The sequence below is a fragment of the Callorhinchus milii genome, unplaced genomic scaffold (assembly GCF_018977255.1).
Source record: "Callorhinchus milii isolate IMCB2004 unplaced genomic scaffold, IMCB_Cmil_1.0 Scaffold5, whole genome shotgun sequence".
Taxonomy (NCBI): domain Eukaryota; kingdom Metazoa; phylum Chordata; class Chondrichthyes; order Chimaeriformes; family Callorhinchidae; genus Callorhinchus; species Callorhinchus milii.
In genome coordinates, this window is record NW_024704746.1 from 46,946,185 (window position 1) to 46,965,499 (window position 19,315).

The 19,315-nt window shown below is 44.5% G+C and overlaps 1 protein-coding gene across 1 annotated transcript in view; it reads left to right on the plus strand.

The window, feature by feature from the left end:
- cacna2d4a (calcium channel, voltage-dependent, alpha 2/delta subunit 4a) overlaps positions 1 to 19,315 on the plus strand; it is a 181,639-nt gene that overhangs the window by 33,883 nt on the left and 128,441 nt on the right. The window contains exons 10-16 of the mRNA XM_042335424.1: positions 1,252 to 1,341; positions 2,631 to 2,744; positions 3,818 to 3,896; positions 8,330 to 8,463; positions 15,055 to 15,132; positions 16,024 to 16,104; positions 19,241 to 19,315. Coding sequence (XP_042191358.1) covers positions 1,252 to 1,341; positions 2,631 to 2,744; positions 3,818 to 3,896; positions 8,330 to 8,463; positions 15,055 to 15,132; positions 16,024 to 16,104; positions 19,241 to 19,315 — 651 coding nt within the window. The remainder of the gene's footprint in view (positions 1 to 1,251; positions 1,342 to 2,630; positions 2,745 to 3,817; positions 3,897 to 8,329; positions 8,464 to 15,054; positions 15,133 to 16,023; positions 16,105 to 19,240) is intronic.

Here is a 19,315-nt window from a genome sequence, read left to right on the forward strand (position 1 = left end):
TTTGTGCTGCTTGGCTGATTGCTGGAGTTCAGCTATCCATTCTGTTAATGCTGACAATGAGCCTATCTTTGGTGAAGTACGTACTGTTGCTTTTTCAATGCTTGATGGACTGACACTGGAACATTTGCTCTCAAGTTTCAGATTTTTTTCGACAGTCTTAGCTCTTAGTCCACCCACACGGTATGCCCCATTAACTCATTGAGTTTTAGAGTTGCAATTAAAATGCACTCCTGCTGCTCCTCATCACAATACACACCAACATGCTGCAGCCGTGATACAAGATAGATTTGTGGATGGAAATATCAGTAAATCCTTTGATGACACAAAATACTTGGTTGTTCATGATTTGACCGTTGCACCTCTGAACCTAGCTTCTCTTGTTCTACTGTCTTGGTGCATCTAAAAGTATTATTCTGTGTTTACTTTTTCAATCTCATTTAAAATCTTATATACAGGTACCTCTATAAGGCCCCTCTGAGATGTTATGCTTTGAATACGAAAGAGCCCTAGCTTGTCTAATTGTTACTTATAGGCAGGGTCAATAGAAAAGTATGGAAATACTTGCAAACTACTGCAAAGCACTTTACTGATTTTGCGGAAAATTGTGGCAGGGTTTGCTAACTTTTGCGGAAAATTGCAGAGGGTTGATTGATGCTATTGAGAGATGTGTTTTGCTGCTAACCTACATTTTTTCTCATTTTCAAAAACTAAACATAAAGAAATAACACATCATAGATTAAATATATTAATTATATAAATATACTACAGCATATGGCTTCCCACAGTCAGTGTATGCTGTCACCTCCTCAAAAGTCTATGAGGTTGGGCAATTGAGACTTACCCCTTCTGAACCTTTGTTGGCTGTTACATATTAGATTATTCAATTTTATGGGAATTGAATCAAGACCTTGCATAACATTCCAAAGCATGAGAGCAAAGCTACAAACAGGAAACATAGAACTATTGTCTGGAACCTGAGTTGAACTTCGTACTGTGAAATGCTGAGTGTTTTTAGTTTAACCAATTTCATTCTACTGAGGTTCATGTATGGTGGCAGGAGGCGTAATGATGGGCAGTGATTCCTGGACTCCTCCGAGTTATTGATGCAAAAGGATATCCAGGCTAACATGTTTTGTGGCATAAAGTTTATTTGCTGATAATGGACATTTTTTTGTAAGTGTCCTTTATTATAAATTACTAACAGCCACAGAGAATAACTATGTTCTGGTTTCTTTTACTTTCCTCCTCAAGCATTTCAAGCAACTGGTTGGCGATCTTCATGCTAAAGGGACAGGAATTGTAAATAAGGGGCTCATTGAATCCTTCAGAATTTTGAATGAGGTTTGTATGGCCTGAAAACCAATATGGGATAGGACTATTGCTATTAATTATTGACTGAATCAAAGGTGAAATGTACTCTACTACTTATACAACATATCAAATGCAAGGATTACTACTTGCTTCAGATTTCTAGTATCATTGTCTATACTATCAATGCTGGGAGATTCTGTGACAGCGCACAGTGAAAGCATTTAGGGCAAGAAATTAGTTTAAAGGGCTGAACTGACATGTATGTTTCTTATCTTAATATGATTCTCAGCCACTCCTTCCGAGTATTATATGCTTTAAAATGAACTATCTCGTGCTTGTGGTTTATTGTACATTCTCTCAGCTCATTCCTTCCCTGGACACTTCCTTGGATTATTCTCTGCTTTCGGTTATTCTGCCCAAAACTGCCAAAACAAGAGAATAATCCTGGCATTGTTTGCCAAAGATTGATAAATTTGCCAACCATGGAAGACTAACCCTCCTGTATCAGTCACCCAGTTGGCTATATCTGGCATACAGCATTGAATATGCAATGATACTGTATTATTAATGTCTTATTTGTACAGTTTGGGGTCTCAATAGTTGCAAAAGGATTCTTCACTAATGAATTCCAGATGTGGCAATGCGCAACCCTCTGGAACTCCTCTCGGAGGCTGTTTTTAATTTTGACAGCCATGTAGAATATTAGCCTGGCTCATTGGCTCAGTTGATTGCACTCTCACCACTGAGTCAGAAGGTTGTGGGTTCAAGCCCCACATCTGGACTTGGAATTCATATAGTCTATGCTGACAATGCAGTGCTGGGGGTGTGCTGCAATGTTGAGGTACCATCATTTGGATGAATCATTAAATCAAGGCTCTATATGCCTATTCAGGTGGACCTTAAAGATCCCATGCCATTATTCAAAAAGAGAAAGGAGTTTCTCCCAGTGCCCTGGCCAATACTCTCCCAAATAAAATTAATCATTCTTTCATGTTATTTGGGGTCATTGCTTTACCAAATGTAACCATTGATATACCAAATGTAAGGATTATTATTAAAGTTTTCTGAGCACAACAATATTGACTTGGTCAAAATCCATGTGCATCTCCCACAATTTGGACCTTTTCATCGCTCCAATCAGGCATGACCACGCAGGTACAGTTGGTACAATTCTTGCTGCTCTGCCACACAAATGATAGGATTCAGGACTTGTCATTTACAAATGTTCTTGCTCGCATCGTGCACCCAGTGCTGGTCACCTACCTGTGTTCTGTGCTCAGTACCCTGCTGCTGCTTGACATTTGTATTCCTTTTCTTAGTTTAAAGAGACAGGACAAGGCAGCCTGTGTAACCAGGCCATCATGCTGATCACAGATGGTGCAGTTGAGGAGTACGAACAAGTATTTGAGAAATACAACTGGCCTGACCGTAAGGTAGACACAGAAATACTCTGTCTTTTGAGGCCTATTGTGCTCAACTCCTCCTGTGGCAGATAAGTGAAGGGCAACAGTGGTATGGTAATGCTGAAGATGGCTGGCATCACTATGTCAAAGAGGCAGAAGAGGGAGATTCAGAGGTTTTCCTTCAGCAGATTGGAGGAGGGAAGAGCTGAAGGCTAAGGCCAAGGCTCCAAGATAGCCAGTAAACAAGCATGGAACTATTTTCATAAGGCTGGTTCTCTGTTTATGCTTTTTTGCTTTTTCAAATCTTTCCATTTGATGACTTCTACCCTCTTCTCAGTTTCTCTCTTTATCTCCTCTTTTGGTTTATTTCTTCTTTTTTCCCTCTCTCTCTTTCTCTATCTCTTTCCTTCCCTCACCTTTCTGCTCTCTTTCTCTGTTTCTTTCCTCTCTTTCTCTGCCACTCTATCTCTGTCTCTTCTCTCTATCATTGCTGATGGGAGGACAATGAACAATACTCATGCATACATTTGAGAACCATGTGTGGATTTTTGCCCCTATCTTCAAAATGATGTGAGACTACAGTGAAAACACAGTTCTCTCTTGCTTTCCTGTGAAAAATGTAGCCTATATTTCATTCTTCAGTGCAATGCAATGGCAAAATATTCAACTCCTTTCCTTTTGCTCCTTCACAGTTGTTTTTCCTTCTCCTTGTTTCTTTTCCTCTTGGCTTTTCAGCTGATCTGTCAAAATAGAAATTGGTTTATCTCTTAAACCACTCACAGTGTTTAATGTCCATTGCAGTAGTTAACCCCGCACTCTAACTTAATCCTTTTTAATAATCTTACGACGTGTTTAAATCTATGTAAATATTGGTACAGAAATGCTACCACCATCCTGGTATTAAACCTTTTAAATCTTTGAATTTGTTATATTATTTAGAGGATTTGAAGAAGGGATTTGCTGGGAAGTGGAAGTCCTGTCTAGTTTTTCAATGTTACTTTACATGCTGAGACTCTCTGCACAGTCTCTCGAGCTTTATATTTTGTTTGAATGTCTCGTCTCTGAGATCTCATTCCATCACCCACTGTACTTCTCTCACACAGGTGCGGGTGTTTACCTATCTGATTGGCCGGGAGGTGACATTTGCTGACTATGTTAAATGGATAGCTTGTAACAATAAAGGTAAGAGACTTATATTTAAGGTGCACATGTGTAACTATCTTAGGCTGAAAGTGTAGCATTCGGTGAAAAGAGCAAATAATTACAGTACAAATTTATTCATCTGTATGAAGCAAGAAACATTTGATGTTTCCTTTCTCTACCACTGCTGTCTTCATCCATTCCTTCAGCCAGGACATGGTTAAGTCTCACTCTCCTCGATCAGTTGTGCTGAGTTTTAAAGGAAAGGTCGGTTTTCCTGCTGATTTCTGCACAGTTGAAGAGGAGGGTTTTCAGGCTGGACTTGAAAAAGCAGAGAGAGAGAGAGGGCAAGGTTAGGGATTGAGGGAGAGCATTCCAGAGTTTTGGGGTGTACTGGCTGAAAGTGCGACCTCCGATGGTGGGGCGGAGGGTGCAAGGGACGAGCAGGAGGCCATTGCCAGTCAAGTGGAGGTGCCGGGTGGTGGATTGGGGAGTGAGGTGGTCGGATAGGTAATAAGGTGCTAGAAAGTTAAGGGATTTGAACACAGGTGTGAGGATCTTGAAGCCGATCTGTTCAGTGGAGCCAGTGGAGCCTGGCCAGAACTGGTGAGATGTGGGTGCTGAGTTTGGGTACGTATCTGGGTAGCAGACTTCTGAATGGGCTGGATCTTTTGAATGGTGGAGCTGGGGAGATCGGCGAGGAGTGCGCTTGAGTAATTCAGATGGAAGGTGACAAATGCATGTACAAGCGTTTCGGCTGCATTTGGCGTAAGGTACAGTCGGAGGTGGGCAATTTAGCTGAGGTGGAAGAAGGCGGTACTGATCAGGGACTGGATGTGGGGGAGGAAGGACAGCTGGGGTTTGAACCGGACGCCTAGGTAGGTTGAGGAGTTCAGATCCACAGGAGTGAAGACATTAACGGGAGCCAAGGAGTATGGCTTCTGTCTTGTCCACATTCAGCTGCAGGAAGTTAGCATTCATCCAGGCCCTGATGTCTACCAGACAAGTTGATAGAACATCGGTGGACCTGGAGTTGATACTGGAGGGGGCAAAGTAGATTTGTGTGTCATCTGCATCTATGTGGAAATTTACCCTGTGTCTGTGGATGATATCACCAAGAAGGAGCATATAGATAAGGAAAAGCAGTGGGCTAAGATGGAGCCCTAGGATACCCCACAGGTGACTGGGCAGGGATGGAAAGAGATACCGTTTGCTGAGATGAAATGGAGGAGGTTGGTTAAATAGGACTCAAACCATACGAGTGAGGTCCCAATAAGGTGGATGAGGGAGGAGAGGCGGTGGAAGAGGATGGCGTGGTCGACTATGTTGAATGGGACAGAGAGATCCAGGAGGACAAGGAGGCAGAGGGAGCCCTGGTCACAGATAGAGAGGATATCGTTTGTGACTTTAACAAGCGCTGTCTCTGTGCTGTGGGCAGGGTGAAAACCAAACTGCAGGGACTCGAGGAGGGAGTGGAGGGAGAGGTGTGACCAAAGTTGATCTGCAACAATGTGTTCCAGGACAAGGAAGGGTAGGTTAGAAATGGGATGGTAGTGTGAGAGATTAGAGGGATCGAGGGTAGGCTTTTTAAGCAGATGTGTGATAACAACAGTTTTCAGGGAGAGTGGAACTGAGCCTGAGGAGAGAGACTGGTTGACCATGTCGGCCAGCAGTGGAGAGAGGAGGAAGAGTTTAGTGACCAGCAGCTGGGTGGGGAGGGGGTTGAGGCAGCAGGTGGTGAACTTCATCCGGGTGATTGTGGTTGAGAGGGAAGAAGGAGAAATTGGGTCAAAGGAGTGTAAGGAGTGGGGAGTGGTAGGAGCTGGGGCAGAGCGAGAAGGCACTGTGGATGGTCTGGGTGGGGTGGAAAGGGACATGGGGGGAAGGACAATGCAGCTAATTGGATGTTTTCAATCTTTGGGGTGAAGAAGTCTAGGGCTTCTTGGCGTTTGATGTGAGGCTAGAGGGGGCTTGAGGGGGTACACAGAGGAGGTGATGGATGGTGGAAAACGGCATCTTTGGATTGTTGTTTGCTTCCGGGTTGACTTTGGAGTAAAAGTCAGTTTGGGCCCCTGAAAGGGAGAGGCAGTAGATGCTCGAGCCACAGCTAGCAGTGAATCGTGAGGCCGGATTTCTGCCATCTGCGCTTGAGCATCCGGGTTTGTGTTTTGAGTTAACGGAGATGACATTTGTATTGGGGGGAGTGGGTGGGTTTGGAAACAACCCTGGATTTCAGGGGAGCCAGGGAATTGAAGGTTATGGAGCGATGGCACAGTTTCAAGCCCAAAAGAGCATTGGTGAAAACTCAGCTCATAGTTAATTCCTTTTACACAGAGCGAAGTGAATGGATTAACGAGGGAGGTTGTGAAGGCAGATTACGTCAACAGCTAGGATCCTCACCTCTTGGATCAGAAGGTTGTGGGTTGAAGCCTTCCGGCTCACAGTCTAGGCCAGCATTTTAATAATAATAATAATAATAATTTGGTGCAGTACTAGGGGAGGACTGCTTTCTTGGACGTGCTGTCCTTTGGATGTGAGGTTAAACTGAGGTCTTATCTGCCTACTTAGGTGGGAGTTAAAGATCCCATTACACAATTTACAAAGACTGCAACGTTTGCCTATAAATATACACTCATGAAATTCCCTGTGAAGCACTTTGTGACATTTCGATGTTACAAACAGTATATCAAATACAAGGTTTATGTTTACTTTGGATCCAGTTGGTGGGACTACCATTGGCTTGCTTAGTCCTACATATTCCTATCTTCCCAATGCTTCGCCCACAAAAAATTACATGGTCCGTAAACTTTACAGTGTATCCTATAAATAATAATAATAATAGATTAGTTTCGCTCTCACGAATGTTTGTGTGACACTGCTGTGCCCAATTAGCTGCTGCGTTTTGACCACAAAATACAGTCAATTCACTTTACAGTATATTCTATGAAGCACTTTGAGATGTCTCGAAGACGTGATAAGGCACTATATCAAATGCAAGGATTATTATTATTATCTTGTGAATAGTTTTAGACGTCTTTCCAAAGTGCAATGAGCTTCTCCAAATGTGAGCATTATTAACGCGTTGGAGCAAAAAGAAGTAATAGGGCTCCCCCTTGTGCTGATTAAAATCCAGTTCTTCAGAACAGTGCATGCCAGTAAAATAATAATATTGATAATGCTTGCATTTATATGGTGCTCTATCACATTGTTGAGATATCTCAAAAAGCATCACATGATTTTTACTGTGAAGTACCGTGGCTATGTTTTTTGTAGGCAAACACAACGGTCTTTTCAAATTGTGCCTTGGGATCTTTAATTGAATATGGTAGCCAATTTGAGAAAGCAAAGTCCTACAAATAACCATTGAAGTGAATGATTAATTTTATCTGGAATATTGTTGGCCAGGAGTAGAAACTCCCTTCAGTTCAAAATGTTTGTAGATAATCTTGTTGTGAGTAAGCTATTGAAAAGTGATGGATCTTTTTCTTGATAATACTGGTCTTTCATTTTGAGTGCTTGTGTCAAACAAAACAAAGGTATTTGGGATTTACTAATGGATTGGGACAGATAATATCAGTCCAACGTGGCACTGATGTATATAAAGTTACAAGATAACTCAATTTAAGAGACCTTTCCAAAAAATGCACACTGCAGATCGATCTCAGTCTTGGATCATCTCCAGCTTTGGCTTTTCTCCAGCTCTGGCTCTCTTCCACCATTGGCTCTCCTCCACCTTAGGCTCTCCTTGACCCCTGTCTCTCCTCAACCTCTGGCTAACCTTTTGTTCAGTCTCTCCCCCTCTTCGTGTTCAAAAAAACAACAAACTGAGCAATTTGTTTTCTTTTCTGAGTTCTTGCCCCTTTGCCTCTGAAAGAGCTTCCTAATGTTGGGCGTCTGTTTCCATTGGTGCCGGAAACTCTGTTACAAATAGCCTTTTTCAGCCTAAACACTGAGGTCTATCTTTTGCTGTCTGAACAATCTTTTTATTATGTCTTTATAAAGGGAAAATCCCAATCGTGTCCCCAGCTAGCAGCTACATTCAAATATATTATTTTGGCATTGGGTGATTGGTATGGATGATGAATACCATAAGACTTCCTGGACACTGATAAGGAGTACATTGTATAGGAATGGGTAGGCAACCTCATTTGACCGTTCCTTAGTCCTAGGATGTGGAGTGGTAGAGGCCCACCACTGTCCTGGCTGAAATCACTTAAGTCAATGCAGTAACATGTTTTTTTTAAATTGAGAAACCAAAGTGAAGTCGTGTGATCCATAATGCAGGGCACCAGTGGTGTAACCAGACTGAGACCAGGCTTACATGCAGCCAGTTTGAAGTGGTCAAGGGAAACAATGGGTTGCGTGTTGTAGAAGGATGCAATCAAATGGGCCGAAGAGTCTTCTTTAACCAAACCTCTTATGATCGAAGCTATTTTTTACTTTAAAGACTGCATTTATCTGCTGTTTGATTGCAGGATATTACACTCACATCTCAACCCTGGCTGACGTGCAGGAGAATGTCATGGAGTACCTTCATGTGCTCAGCAGGCCAATGGTCATCAATCACGATCATGACATCATCTGGACAGAAGCATACATGGACAGTGCTGTAAGTCTCCTGTGCCAGCTTGTTACTGTGGTACCAACATGTTGCTTCTCATAATTTAATGTGTTGCAACATCTGGGACTTAGAGTCTTAATGTTGTACTATACTGTCCTACAGGAGCTAAAGGGATTTTAACTCATTGCTTCTCGTTGAGATTAGGTTGTCATTTGCTACATTCCATACAGGACACACTACTCTGCTGTACAATACCAAGCAACACATCCCTAAGTATTAATGACAGTGGTGCCAACTTTTTTTAATGGCAATATATAACTTTGCTGTGACCCAGATTCTGATGTAAAGCTGCCGATTCTGTACCTTGTTTTCTATGGAATGGACCAAATCTGATCTGAAACAATTTGTCGGCTGCTGAGGTCTATAATGTCAACTCGAGACACAGGTGTGTACAACGGAGGGATGCAATCACTCTCAACCTTCATTGATTGTTTTCCCCAGCTACACCTGTTGACTGTTTCAGCTTTACAACAACTCTTTCATCCTGTTAAATTACTGCCTCTACAGAGCTCCTAAATGACTGATGGCATCATAGAATGTTCACAGGACAGAAGGAGGCCATTTGGTACATTGTGTTGGTGCTTACTCTCCCATTGTAGCTATCTACTCCAATCTCATTTCACATCCTTACCACCTACAATTTAATATTAATTTTCTTCATGAATTTATCCAGTAACAACAACAACAACAACAACAAGATTCCATTTATAAAGCGCCTTTCACGTCAGGAGGACGTCCCAAGGCGCTGCACAGTTGGGTCATGACCCGAGCAGGGGGGAAATGGTCAGGGTGAGGGGAGGGAAGGGAGGGAGAGAGGAGGGGGGAAATGGTCAGGGTGAGGGGAGGGAAGGGAGGGAGCGAGGAGGAGGAAGAGAGTCGAGAGGGGAGCTGAAGGCACGGTCAAAGAGAAAGGTTTTGAGACCGGCCTTGAAGGAGGAAAGGGAGGAAGCAAGGCGAAGGCACTGGGGGATGGAGTTCCAGAGCCTCGGGGCTGAGAGGCTGAAGGCCCGACCACCGATAGTAGGGCGGTTGGGGCGGGGGACGTGGAGCAGACCGGAGCCAGAGGAACGGAGGGTACGGGCAGGTAGGTAGGGGGATAGTAGGTTGGAGAGGTAGGAGGGAGCAAGGCCGTGAATGGCCTTGTAGGTGAGGATGAGGATCTTGAAATCAATCCTCTGGGGGATGGGGAGCCAGTGGAGGCGAGCGAGGGTAGGAGTGATGTGGTCCCGAAGCCTGGTGCGGGACAGTACACGAGCTGCAGAGTTCTGAATGACCTGCAGCTTGTGGAGGGAGGTGGCGGGAAGGCCGGCGAGGAGAGAGTTCCCATAGTCCAGCCTTGAGGTGACAAAGGCGTGAACCAGGGTTTCAGCAGCGTGAGGGGTGAGGTAGTGCCGTAATCTGGCGATATTCCGGAGGTGATGGAAGGCGGTGCCAGTTGTGGTGCGGATGTGAGGGAGAAAGGACAGCTCAGGGTCGAACAAAACGCCGAGGTTCCTGACTGGCTTTGAGAGGTGGAGAGTGCAGCCTTGGATGCTGATGGTGTCAGCGCCTGAGGTGCGGAGGCGCTGACGTGAGCCAATCAGGAGGGCCTCGGTTTTTCGCACGTTGAGCTGAAGAAAGTTGTCTCTCGTCCAGGACTCGATGTCGGACAGGCAGGCTGTCAGGACATCGGTGGTCGTGGAGTTGAGAGTAGAGGAGGAAAGGTAGAGTTGGGTGTCATCCGCATACATGTGGAAGTTAACCCCATGTTTGCGGATGATGTCACCGAGGGGGAGCATATAGAGGGTGAAGAGGAGGGGACCGAGGACAGAGCCCTGAGGGACACCACATGAGACAGTACGGGGGGTGGAGGAGAAGCCATTCGTTGAGACGAAGTGAAGACGGTGGGAAAGGTAAGAGCTAAACCATTCAAGGACAGTGCCTTGAAGGTTGAGGTGGGAGGACAAGCGGTGGAGTAGGATAGCGTGGTCGACCGTATCGAATGCTGCCGATAGGTCGAGGAGGACGAGGAGACAGAGGGAGCCCTGGTCACAGATAGTCAGGATATCATTGGTGACCTTGACCAGGGCAGTTTCTGTGCTATGAGCAGCACGGAAACCTGACTGAAGGGGTTCAAAAAGAGAATGGGTGGAGAGGAAAGAGCGCAGTTGGGAGGCGACAACTCTTTCCAAGACCTTGGAGAGAAAGGGGAGGTTGGAGATGGGCCGGTAGCTTGATAGCTGCGACGCATCAAGGGAGGGTTTTTTCAGGGTGGGCGTGATGATGGCAGTTTTTAATGGAATGGGGACAGAGCCAGAGGAGAGGGACAGGTTTATGATGTCAGTGATGTGTGGGGCAAGAAAATGGAGCTGGGAGATAAGGAGTGGAGTGGGGATGGGGTCAAGGGAGCAGGTGGTTGGTTTTAGGGATAGGATGAGTTCAGTGACAGAGGGTGGGGAAACGGGTACGAAGGTGTGTAGGGGAGGATGGGTAGGAGTCGGAGTGTGGGAGGGAAGGGGTGGGTGGTGGGTGGAAGTTGGAGGGGAAGTGACCGCGGAGCGGATTCCCTTGATCTTGGATTCAAGGAAATCCAGCATCTCCTCGCAGTGAAGGTTGGAGGAGATGACCTGCGCGGGGTGGCGGGGGGGACGGAGGAGTCGGGATGTGGTGGAAAACAGTAGCCTGGGGTTGTTCTTCGCCTCCAGGATTATCCTGGAGTAGAAGGACGACTTGGCCGAGGCTAGAGTGGAGCGGTAAATTTTGAGGAGGTCCAGCCAGATTTGTCGGTGGACCGTTAAGCCGGATTTGACAAAGGTGCGCTCAGCAGCCCGCACCTGGCATTTCAGTGAGCGGAGGTGGGTGGTGTACCAGGGGGAGGAGCGGGAGTAGGAGACAGTGCGGGAAGTGATGGGGGCAAGAGTATCGAAGCTTTTAAGCGCTGCTATCGGCTCATCTTCAACGACACTCATTTATTGTAAAGCATTCTATAACTAACTATATTCTGTGCAAAAAAATCTTCTAACCTCTCCATGTTTTCTTCTGATGCTAATCCTCATTTTATGTCCCTGTTACTGACTCACTGATTTTATGACATGCACTATTTGATCATAGGAAACAAATGCAAAACCCAGGTGCAATCATCTTTAAATGAACGTTATTGCAGAGACAAGTTAAAGTGTGCATCACATGCAAAACATGATCACATTAGGAGCTTTGCCAAAGTCTGTTCTTTCCTACAAAGGTCTATTTGTGACAAGCACTCCTGCTAACTGTGTTAAGGTGACTATGAATTGATCTTAGTATGCAATATTTTTCCTTTGGTTAAGTAGGAGCTTAAAAAAACTGCTGTAAATATTTCACCACATATACCTGTGGAGTTCTGTAACGTATTAGTTAGAGCACTCACCTCGCAAGCGAGAGGACCTGGGTTCAATTCCCAGGCAGGGCGAAACCTTAGGTAAATTTCCTTACTTCACACGTCTCTGTTATCTAGCAGTAAGTAGGTACCCAGCTGTTAGTCGATTGGCAGATCGCTTTCCTGGCGTAATAAACCCTTCAAAATACTTTGGTCATTCACTCCACGACTGTTTGTGGGACACTGCTGTGCGCAATTGGCTTCCGCATTTCTCCCACAACATATACAGTCAATTCACTTTACCATATATTCTGTGAAGTAGTTTGTGATGTCTCAACGACACGAGAGGCGCTATATCAAATGCATCATTATTTTTATAATTATTTTAAGGACTCCAAGGTTTATGGATACTTTAATTAAATTATTTTTATATATGAGTTATCTCATCTTCTATCTGCCAGGCCAAGCCTCCTCGACTGCTGAGAGGACAGCTGAGAGTCTGCTCCCAAATTGCTGCTGATGTGTAGCAGCCAGCTGTGAAGAGATGCTCAGCTCCACCTTCACTTTATGTTTCCCCCTGATTCATCACTCCCCTGCAGTGAGCTGTGGCAGCCTCTGCTTGTTAGCTCCTTGTTTAGTGCAGCTCAGAATGGAGACAGAGGGGAACATGGATCAGATCTTATCAGGGCTGATCTTTACTCTTGTCTCCTAAAGATGGTGCATATATTCAGCACCATGGCACCATCCAAGTGATCGACATTTTAGCAGACAGCACGTTGTAGATGGGGAATTGATCCTTCATATATATTCAATTTCTAGCACTTCAGTTGGAGGCAAAAGTAAGAGGCCTTACTTTGAATTCTTGGGAAAGAATATGATCACACATATCTAAGGGCAATGCATCTGCAAATGAACTGAAGCTTTAAAACAATACTGATCATATCAGAAGAACAAAAAGATGGATTTCAGTGACATAAAATCAGAGTTAACAATTTCAGCAGTTATCATGTATCCATTGTTACCAGAGCAGAAGGGAGAATTGGACATTCTCTATATCAAACTTTTTTCTATATTTATCTAAATTAAGTTTGTTCACTGTATTTTTTTCCTCTAATCTTCTCCCCAATGGCGTTTGCCTCTCTGCTCCGCTCATGGTCTGACCACCTATTGATGGGGTGCAGTTTTGCAAGTGCTTGTTGCCCTCCAGGGTCGCCACAAGTGCTCCTGTGTGAGGAGGACAGATTGCTGGTCTGTAGAAGGCATTACAGCTGCCTGACCTCTCTCCACCCCACCTGCCATGGACATGTAGAGGGTCTGAATCATGCGTAGGGACCCTGACTCTGGAACTCTCAGCCCCCAGGCTCTGGAACTCAATCCCCCAGTGCCTTCGCCTTGCCTCCTCCCTTTCCTCCTTCAAGGCCGGTCTCAAAACCTTTCTCTTTGACCGAGCCTTCAGCTCCCCTCTCAACCCCCTCCTCGCTCCCTCCCTTCCCTCCCCTCACCCTGACCATTTCCCCCCTCCTCGCTCCCTCCCTTCCCTCCCCTCACCCTGACCATTTCCCCCCTGCTCGGGTCATGACCCAACTGTGCAGCGCCTTGGGACGTCCTCCTGACGTGAAAGGCGCTTTATAAATGGAATCTTGTTGTTGTTGTTGTGACTGGTTTTCTCCTCACTAACCCTGTGGAAACAAAGGCCAATGTAGTCTCTCCAAACAGCCCAGCCCCGGACCAGCAAACTCAGCACGAATCAGGATTTGAACCCGGTCCATAATCTATAGCTCTACACCCTACACCATTGAGGCTGCTCTTGCCACCACATGGCCTGTGACAGCAGATCGAACGTAGATCCATGTTGATGGAACTAAAAGGGTCTTTAAAAACAGACAATTCTGGGTGATTTGCACCCAGATGGGTGCAAATGGATGGGTGAGGAAGCAAACTGAAATTGGTTTAAAAATGTAAGTGTAGGGCAATAACTGTGTTATCAGTAAGTTGACTTCAGTTTTTGGTAATTACCTGCAGGTTGTACTGAATTTAGTGGGACTCCTGCTGGGGTCCATATGTTCACGGTGTGATGCTGTAACAATCAGTCCACACCATTAAACAAACTCGTGCAATCCAAGATCTGGATTTCCCAGCGCTTTCTATCTACCCTATTGCTTGATTGTTTCTAAAAATTAGTGTTTTTTTAAAAGTGCTTTAATATTTGACTTTAATACCTATGTATTTCTGTCTGTTCTTCTCACTTGTAACTTCCCCCTCCTTCACCACTGCCACCGCTACTCGCTACCTTGTGCTTCCATCGCATTGCTACCTTGTCACTTTCATCGCATTGCTAGCTGCCAAATACCGAGGAGGTAACAACCATCACTGGCTGTTCAATATCTTGTGTCGTGTCCTGTCATCACCATGTACTGTGCTGTGTATTTAGAGCTGTGCTATATGAACTAACTACAATATGTGTGTGTGTGTCTGCTGCCTAAGACTGCAGCAGAGTGAGTCACCGTAACAAAGCGATTGGGTATTTGTTCAGCAGGTCGTGAAGAGAATTTTTTAAAAAAAAGCTGAAGAGAGAATAGCAAAGCTATCAGTGCTTCATCAATACAACCCTCTCTGCCCAGCTAATGTTGTTTAGAAATGGCACCTCCCTCAGAGTGACAAATTGCAGTGTTGCTCAATGTTATTTCTGCAGCATCTGTGCTGAGATATCTGATCTCAGCCTGGGTATAAACACGTTCTATAATCTTCATGTCTATGTAATACTGACTGGAAAATGTGTGGTATTTCCTGCTTTGGATTGCTGAAGGGTGACAATTGTCTATTTCCTTCACCCCCACTCCCCCTACTTCCCTGCTCTGTGCCTGTCACCATCTCTGTAAAGTGCCTCGAGACCTTTCCCCATGTGAAAGGCACAATATAAATACAAGTCGTGTTTGCAAATATCAATAATTCAAAGTTCGGAAGCTGCGATTCCCAATTAATATGACAAATCTGATTTGCTTATAGTGCATTTTGGATCCAATGTAGCTGTCACAGGGCTATCATCACCCCTCTGTTTAATTCTGCCATAATTTCACAACATATTCAGTTACAGTAGAATAATCAAGAGTGAAAATGAAAGTTATATTCTAGCTCCATTGATGGCCCAGTGGGTAAAGTTTACTAAGTCACTCAGACCAGGAGACTGCAGGTTCAAGTGCCGTCTTGTCTTTTGGCTAACATTTGACCACATGTTCACATGACAGCTCTTTCAAACGGCTGCAGAAAGTTTGCTGCTCATGACGACAGTCGCGATGCCAGTCTTCAGCAAGAAGAATGAAACCGTGAGTACTTGTCTCTACTGTTTGTGGGACACTGCTGAGCGCAATTTCGCTCACAAAATATACAGTCAATTCACTTTACAGTGTATTCTGTGAAGCACTTTGAGATATCTCAAAGACGTGATAAGGTACTATATCAAATGCAAGGATTTTTATGTGCACAATTGGCTGCCGCATTTCGCCAACAAAACACGCAGTCACTACACTGTACAATGTATCCTGTTAAGTCCTTTGAGATGTCTCGATGACATGATAAATCGCTATATCAAATGGAAGGATTATTATTATTACTTTCTCTGCCTGTCCTATCTCAGTCTGTCTTTGTTTTTGCCTGGATTGTCAGCTACAGAGATTGGATATTTCCTGTGCTGCTGGATGGGGCTGGTGGATATATATATATCTGTGGAGGTCAGCAAGCCTAGAGTTTACAGTGAGAATCTATGGATCAAATGTTTTAAGTAGGAGGGTCAGGGAGCAATATAGACAGAACTTGACCTTAGGAGATTCAATAGGTGGCAAGATTCTAACAGGACACATTGTACATAGGTCTGTTGAGGCATAAGGCTTTTTTCCCCCTTGCTTTCTTACGCTTTTTTTTACACACAAAAGCTAGAGTTGGAAGCTGTCAATCAGCACAATATTTAGAAAAGTATAGAATCTATTGCAATAAGTGGGAGTGGGAGGGTGAGGCAGGCATGAATTTCATCTCCTTTGGTGGAGGAGACTGGAGATGAAAGCTTGAAAGGACACTTAGAATGCCACCAGGATTAAGGGCTCAACCTCAACATGATAATTTCCATTTAAAAGAGAAGCAGTAGAAAGTGCCATCATTGCCAAAGAACCTGAATCCCGCTTGTCTATTCACGACTCTGTCTTTCACTTCTGTCCTTGCAGAGAGCTCATGGGATCCTGCTAGGAGTCGCAGGTTCAGATGTCCCCCTGAGAGAGCTGCTAAAGTTAGCCCCGAGGTATAAGGTAAGAAGCCAGCTGCTCCACGATGCATTAGTGCCATTAATCACTAATGACGTAAAATTAAAGCAAATAAAGAAAAATCAGAATTACTGTCAAATCAGAAAACATTGGAAATGCACTGCAGATTGATTATCAGATGGAAGAGAAAGATAGGTTAATGTTCGGGTGTAACTCTTCATTACAACATGACCTTTCTCATTCATATACATGTTCAGATTCAGTGCAGACCAGCGATCCCAACAGCATGTGGTCCTTCATTAGTAAGCAAGTTGCATCAGTATTTGTCAGTCAGAAATAATTATAGCAAGTATCTTAGATGTGATCAGGAGGCAACAAAATGAATAAATTATTGTAAGGGAGGCTAATTGTGGCTTTTACAGACTGGCAATATTCAAGTCAATGACAGTTACTTTTTCATTCTCTTGTCAAACTTGACATTTTAAACATTGGGGTCCAATATACAACGATTTCCAACAGGATTTCTTAAATAAGGAATCTGAGTGGGGATTCCTTCCAGTAATCAGTAGAGCCAGTTAAAACAGTTTTACAAGTACCCTGTCGACTCACTGAAATATAGCTGACGCCCAGATCATCAGATTGGTTTCAATACCACTTCCAGCATGCTGTACATGCATTGTGTGTGGAAAGTGATGTTGGAAGCAATCTGATGACCTGATATTTGGTTATTTTATTGGGATAGGAAGCCATCCGACTTTGTGTGCGATTGATCTGTGACATTACAGGTCACAAAATGATTGACATCACAATGCAGAAGTGGTCACACCCTGCAATCCGCACCATAACTGGCACCGCCTTCCATCACCTCCGGAACATCGCCAGACTACGGCACTACCTCACCCCTCACGCTGCTGAAACCCTGGTCCACGCCTTCGTCACCTCAAGGCTGGACTATGGGAACTCTCTCCTCGCCGGCCTTCCCGCCACCTCCCTCCACAAGCTGCAGGTCATTCAGAACTCTGCAGCTCGTGTACTGTCCCGCACCAGGCTTCGGGACCACATCACTCCCACCCTCGCTTGCCTCCACTGGCTCCCCATCCCCCAGAGGATTGATTTCAAGATCCTCATCCTCACCTATAAGGCCATCCACGGCCTTGCTCCCTCCTACCTCTCTGACCTACTATCCCCCTACCTACCTGCCCGTACCCTCCGTTCCTCCGGCTCCGGTCTGCTCCACGTCCCCCGCCCCAATCGCCCTACCATCGGTGGTCGGGCCTTCAGCCTCTCAGCCCCTAGGCTCTGGAACTCCATCCCCCAGTGCCTTCGCCTTGCTTCCTCCCTCTCCTCCTTCAAGGCCGGTCTCAAAACCTTTCTCTTTGACCGAGCCTTCAGCTCCCCTCTCGACTCTCTTCCCCTTCCTCGCTCCCTCCCTTCCCTCCCCTCACCCTGACCATTTCCCCCCTCCTCGCTTCCTCCCTTCCCTCCCCTCACCCTGACCATTTCCCCCTGCTCGGGTCCTGACCCAACTGTGCAGCGCCTTAGGACGTCCTCCTGACGTGAAAGGCGCTTTATAAATGGAATCTTGTTGTTGTTGTTGCAATAAGGCTTTTGGGATCTTATGTTGCGACTGTACCCAGCTGGAGGAACTCCTCTCTAAAAGTGGATCTTGTCAATCAAAGTTTCATGAGTCAATGTGAAGCACTTTAAGGAATCCCACATTATTGCCAAGGAAACGGGAGATGTGATGGGTGAGCTTGATTTGGGACCCTGCTAAGCTTCTCCAGATATAAAATGACATTACATCAACCAGCAGCTGAAGAACACTTTCTACAAAGGACTAAATAAAGCCTTAATTTGTAATAACAAAGTTCCTGAAACTGCGATTTCACTAAAAACAGATAGAACCTGCTCTTTTTGTCATATTACCCAGGAGCCAAATATTTATTAATAAGCTTTTTTGTTGCTATTGTGCTTACTACTCATATTGGGACCTATAGTGAAGCTATGGGACAATCTGGGACTCTACAGAATGTGTCATTAAAAATACAGGAGTGCACATGTTGGAACAGTTACAAGGTTGTAATGTCATCTCAGCCTTCGCATAATTACAAATGGATCAACGATACTCCTCGTTGAAATTGCTATCTTCCATTCCCATTTAGTTATTAGTGATTGTTAAAAAAAACAGTGTTGATAGAGCAGCACTCTTGCTTCCTCGCCAGGTATGTGAAATAGGTATGGAGTTGAATGGACCAACCTTGATTAGTTTCAGTAAAGGAACATGACACTGGCACCTCTGCAACTTCATCTTATCTCAAGAGATGTGTGGCTTGCCAGTTTCCAACTGACTTGAAGTACTCTTGTTCAGGGGGAATGGTGCAATGCAGCCTCATTTATAAAAGATCACATATTAAAAATAACACTCTGTTGCATTAAAAAACATAAAGTGTTGTGTTGATGTCAGCTGTTCTGTTTCTGCTGCAATCAGAATCTAGAGATTTAGTCGAAGACTGGCACAAGTGTTACTATAGCAACCATTTGACACATCTAGAATTTATGAAGGATAACAGATTATGTTAAACTCTGTTTTTTTGATGGCTGGAATATTTCAGTGCTGGTTTCCTTCATTAATTTTCTTTCCTTGTCTCCTGAAAGCATTTGACTCCTTATATCTAATATTCTTTTGGAAACTGACTCATTGTTGACCAAATTTGTCAAAGGAATCAATTTCCTTATTTGAAAATATGTCTCCTTCTGCTTTTCATATCCTCCCACACATGCACCCTTGTGTTTCCTGGGAAATAAAGTGAAGCTCCAAGCTCTGTCAAGAGTGCACTCAATTCAGCTCGTGGACGTGGAGAGGCTGTGTATGTTTTGTCTTCTGGTCTTTTCATTGTCCCTGGTTATTGGGCGGTATAAGGAGAGTAACTCATCTTTCGGTGTGATTTGTCCACACATTTTAAAAAAAAGCTTAGGGAGGTGGAGAGCTTCAGTAACACAATGGTGAACTAATTGTTTGCTTCAACTTCTGCTAGTTTTGATTCTCGTCTGAGCTTTTCTGCCAATATCAAAGAACAAGGAGCAGCATAGCACTTGGTCATATCCATTCCTGCTTACGCACAGTGCTAATAGTATCATGGATTTAGCATAATTTAAAAATATTTTTCTTTTTATTGTGCAGCTTGGGATCCATGGTTATGCATTTCTCAATACCAACAATGGCTACATACTTGCTCATCCTGATCTACGGCCCCTG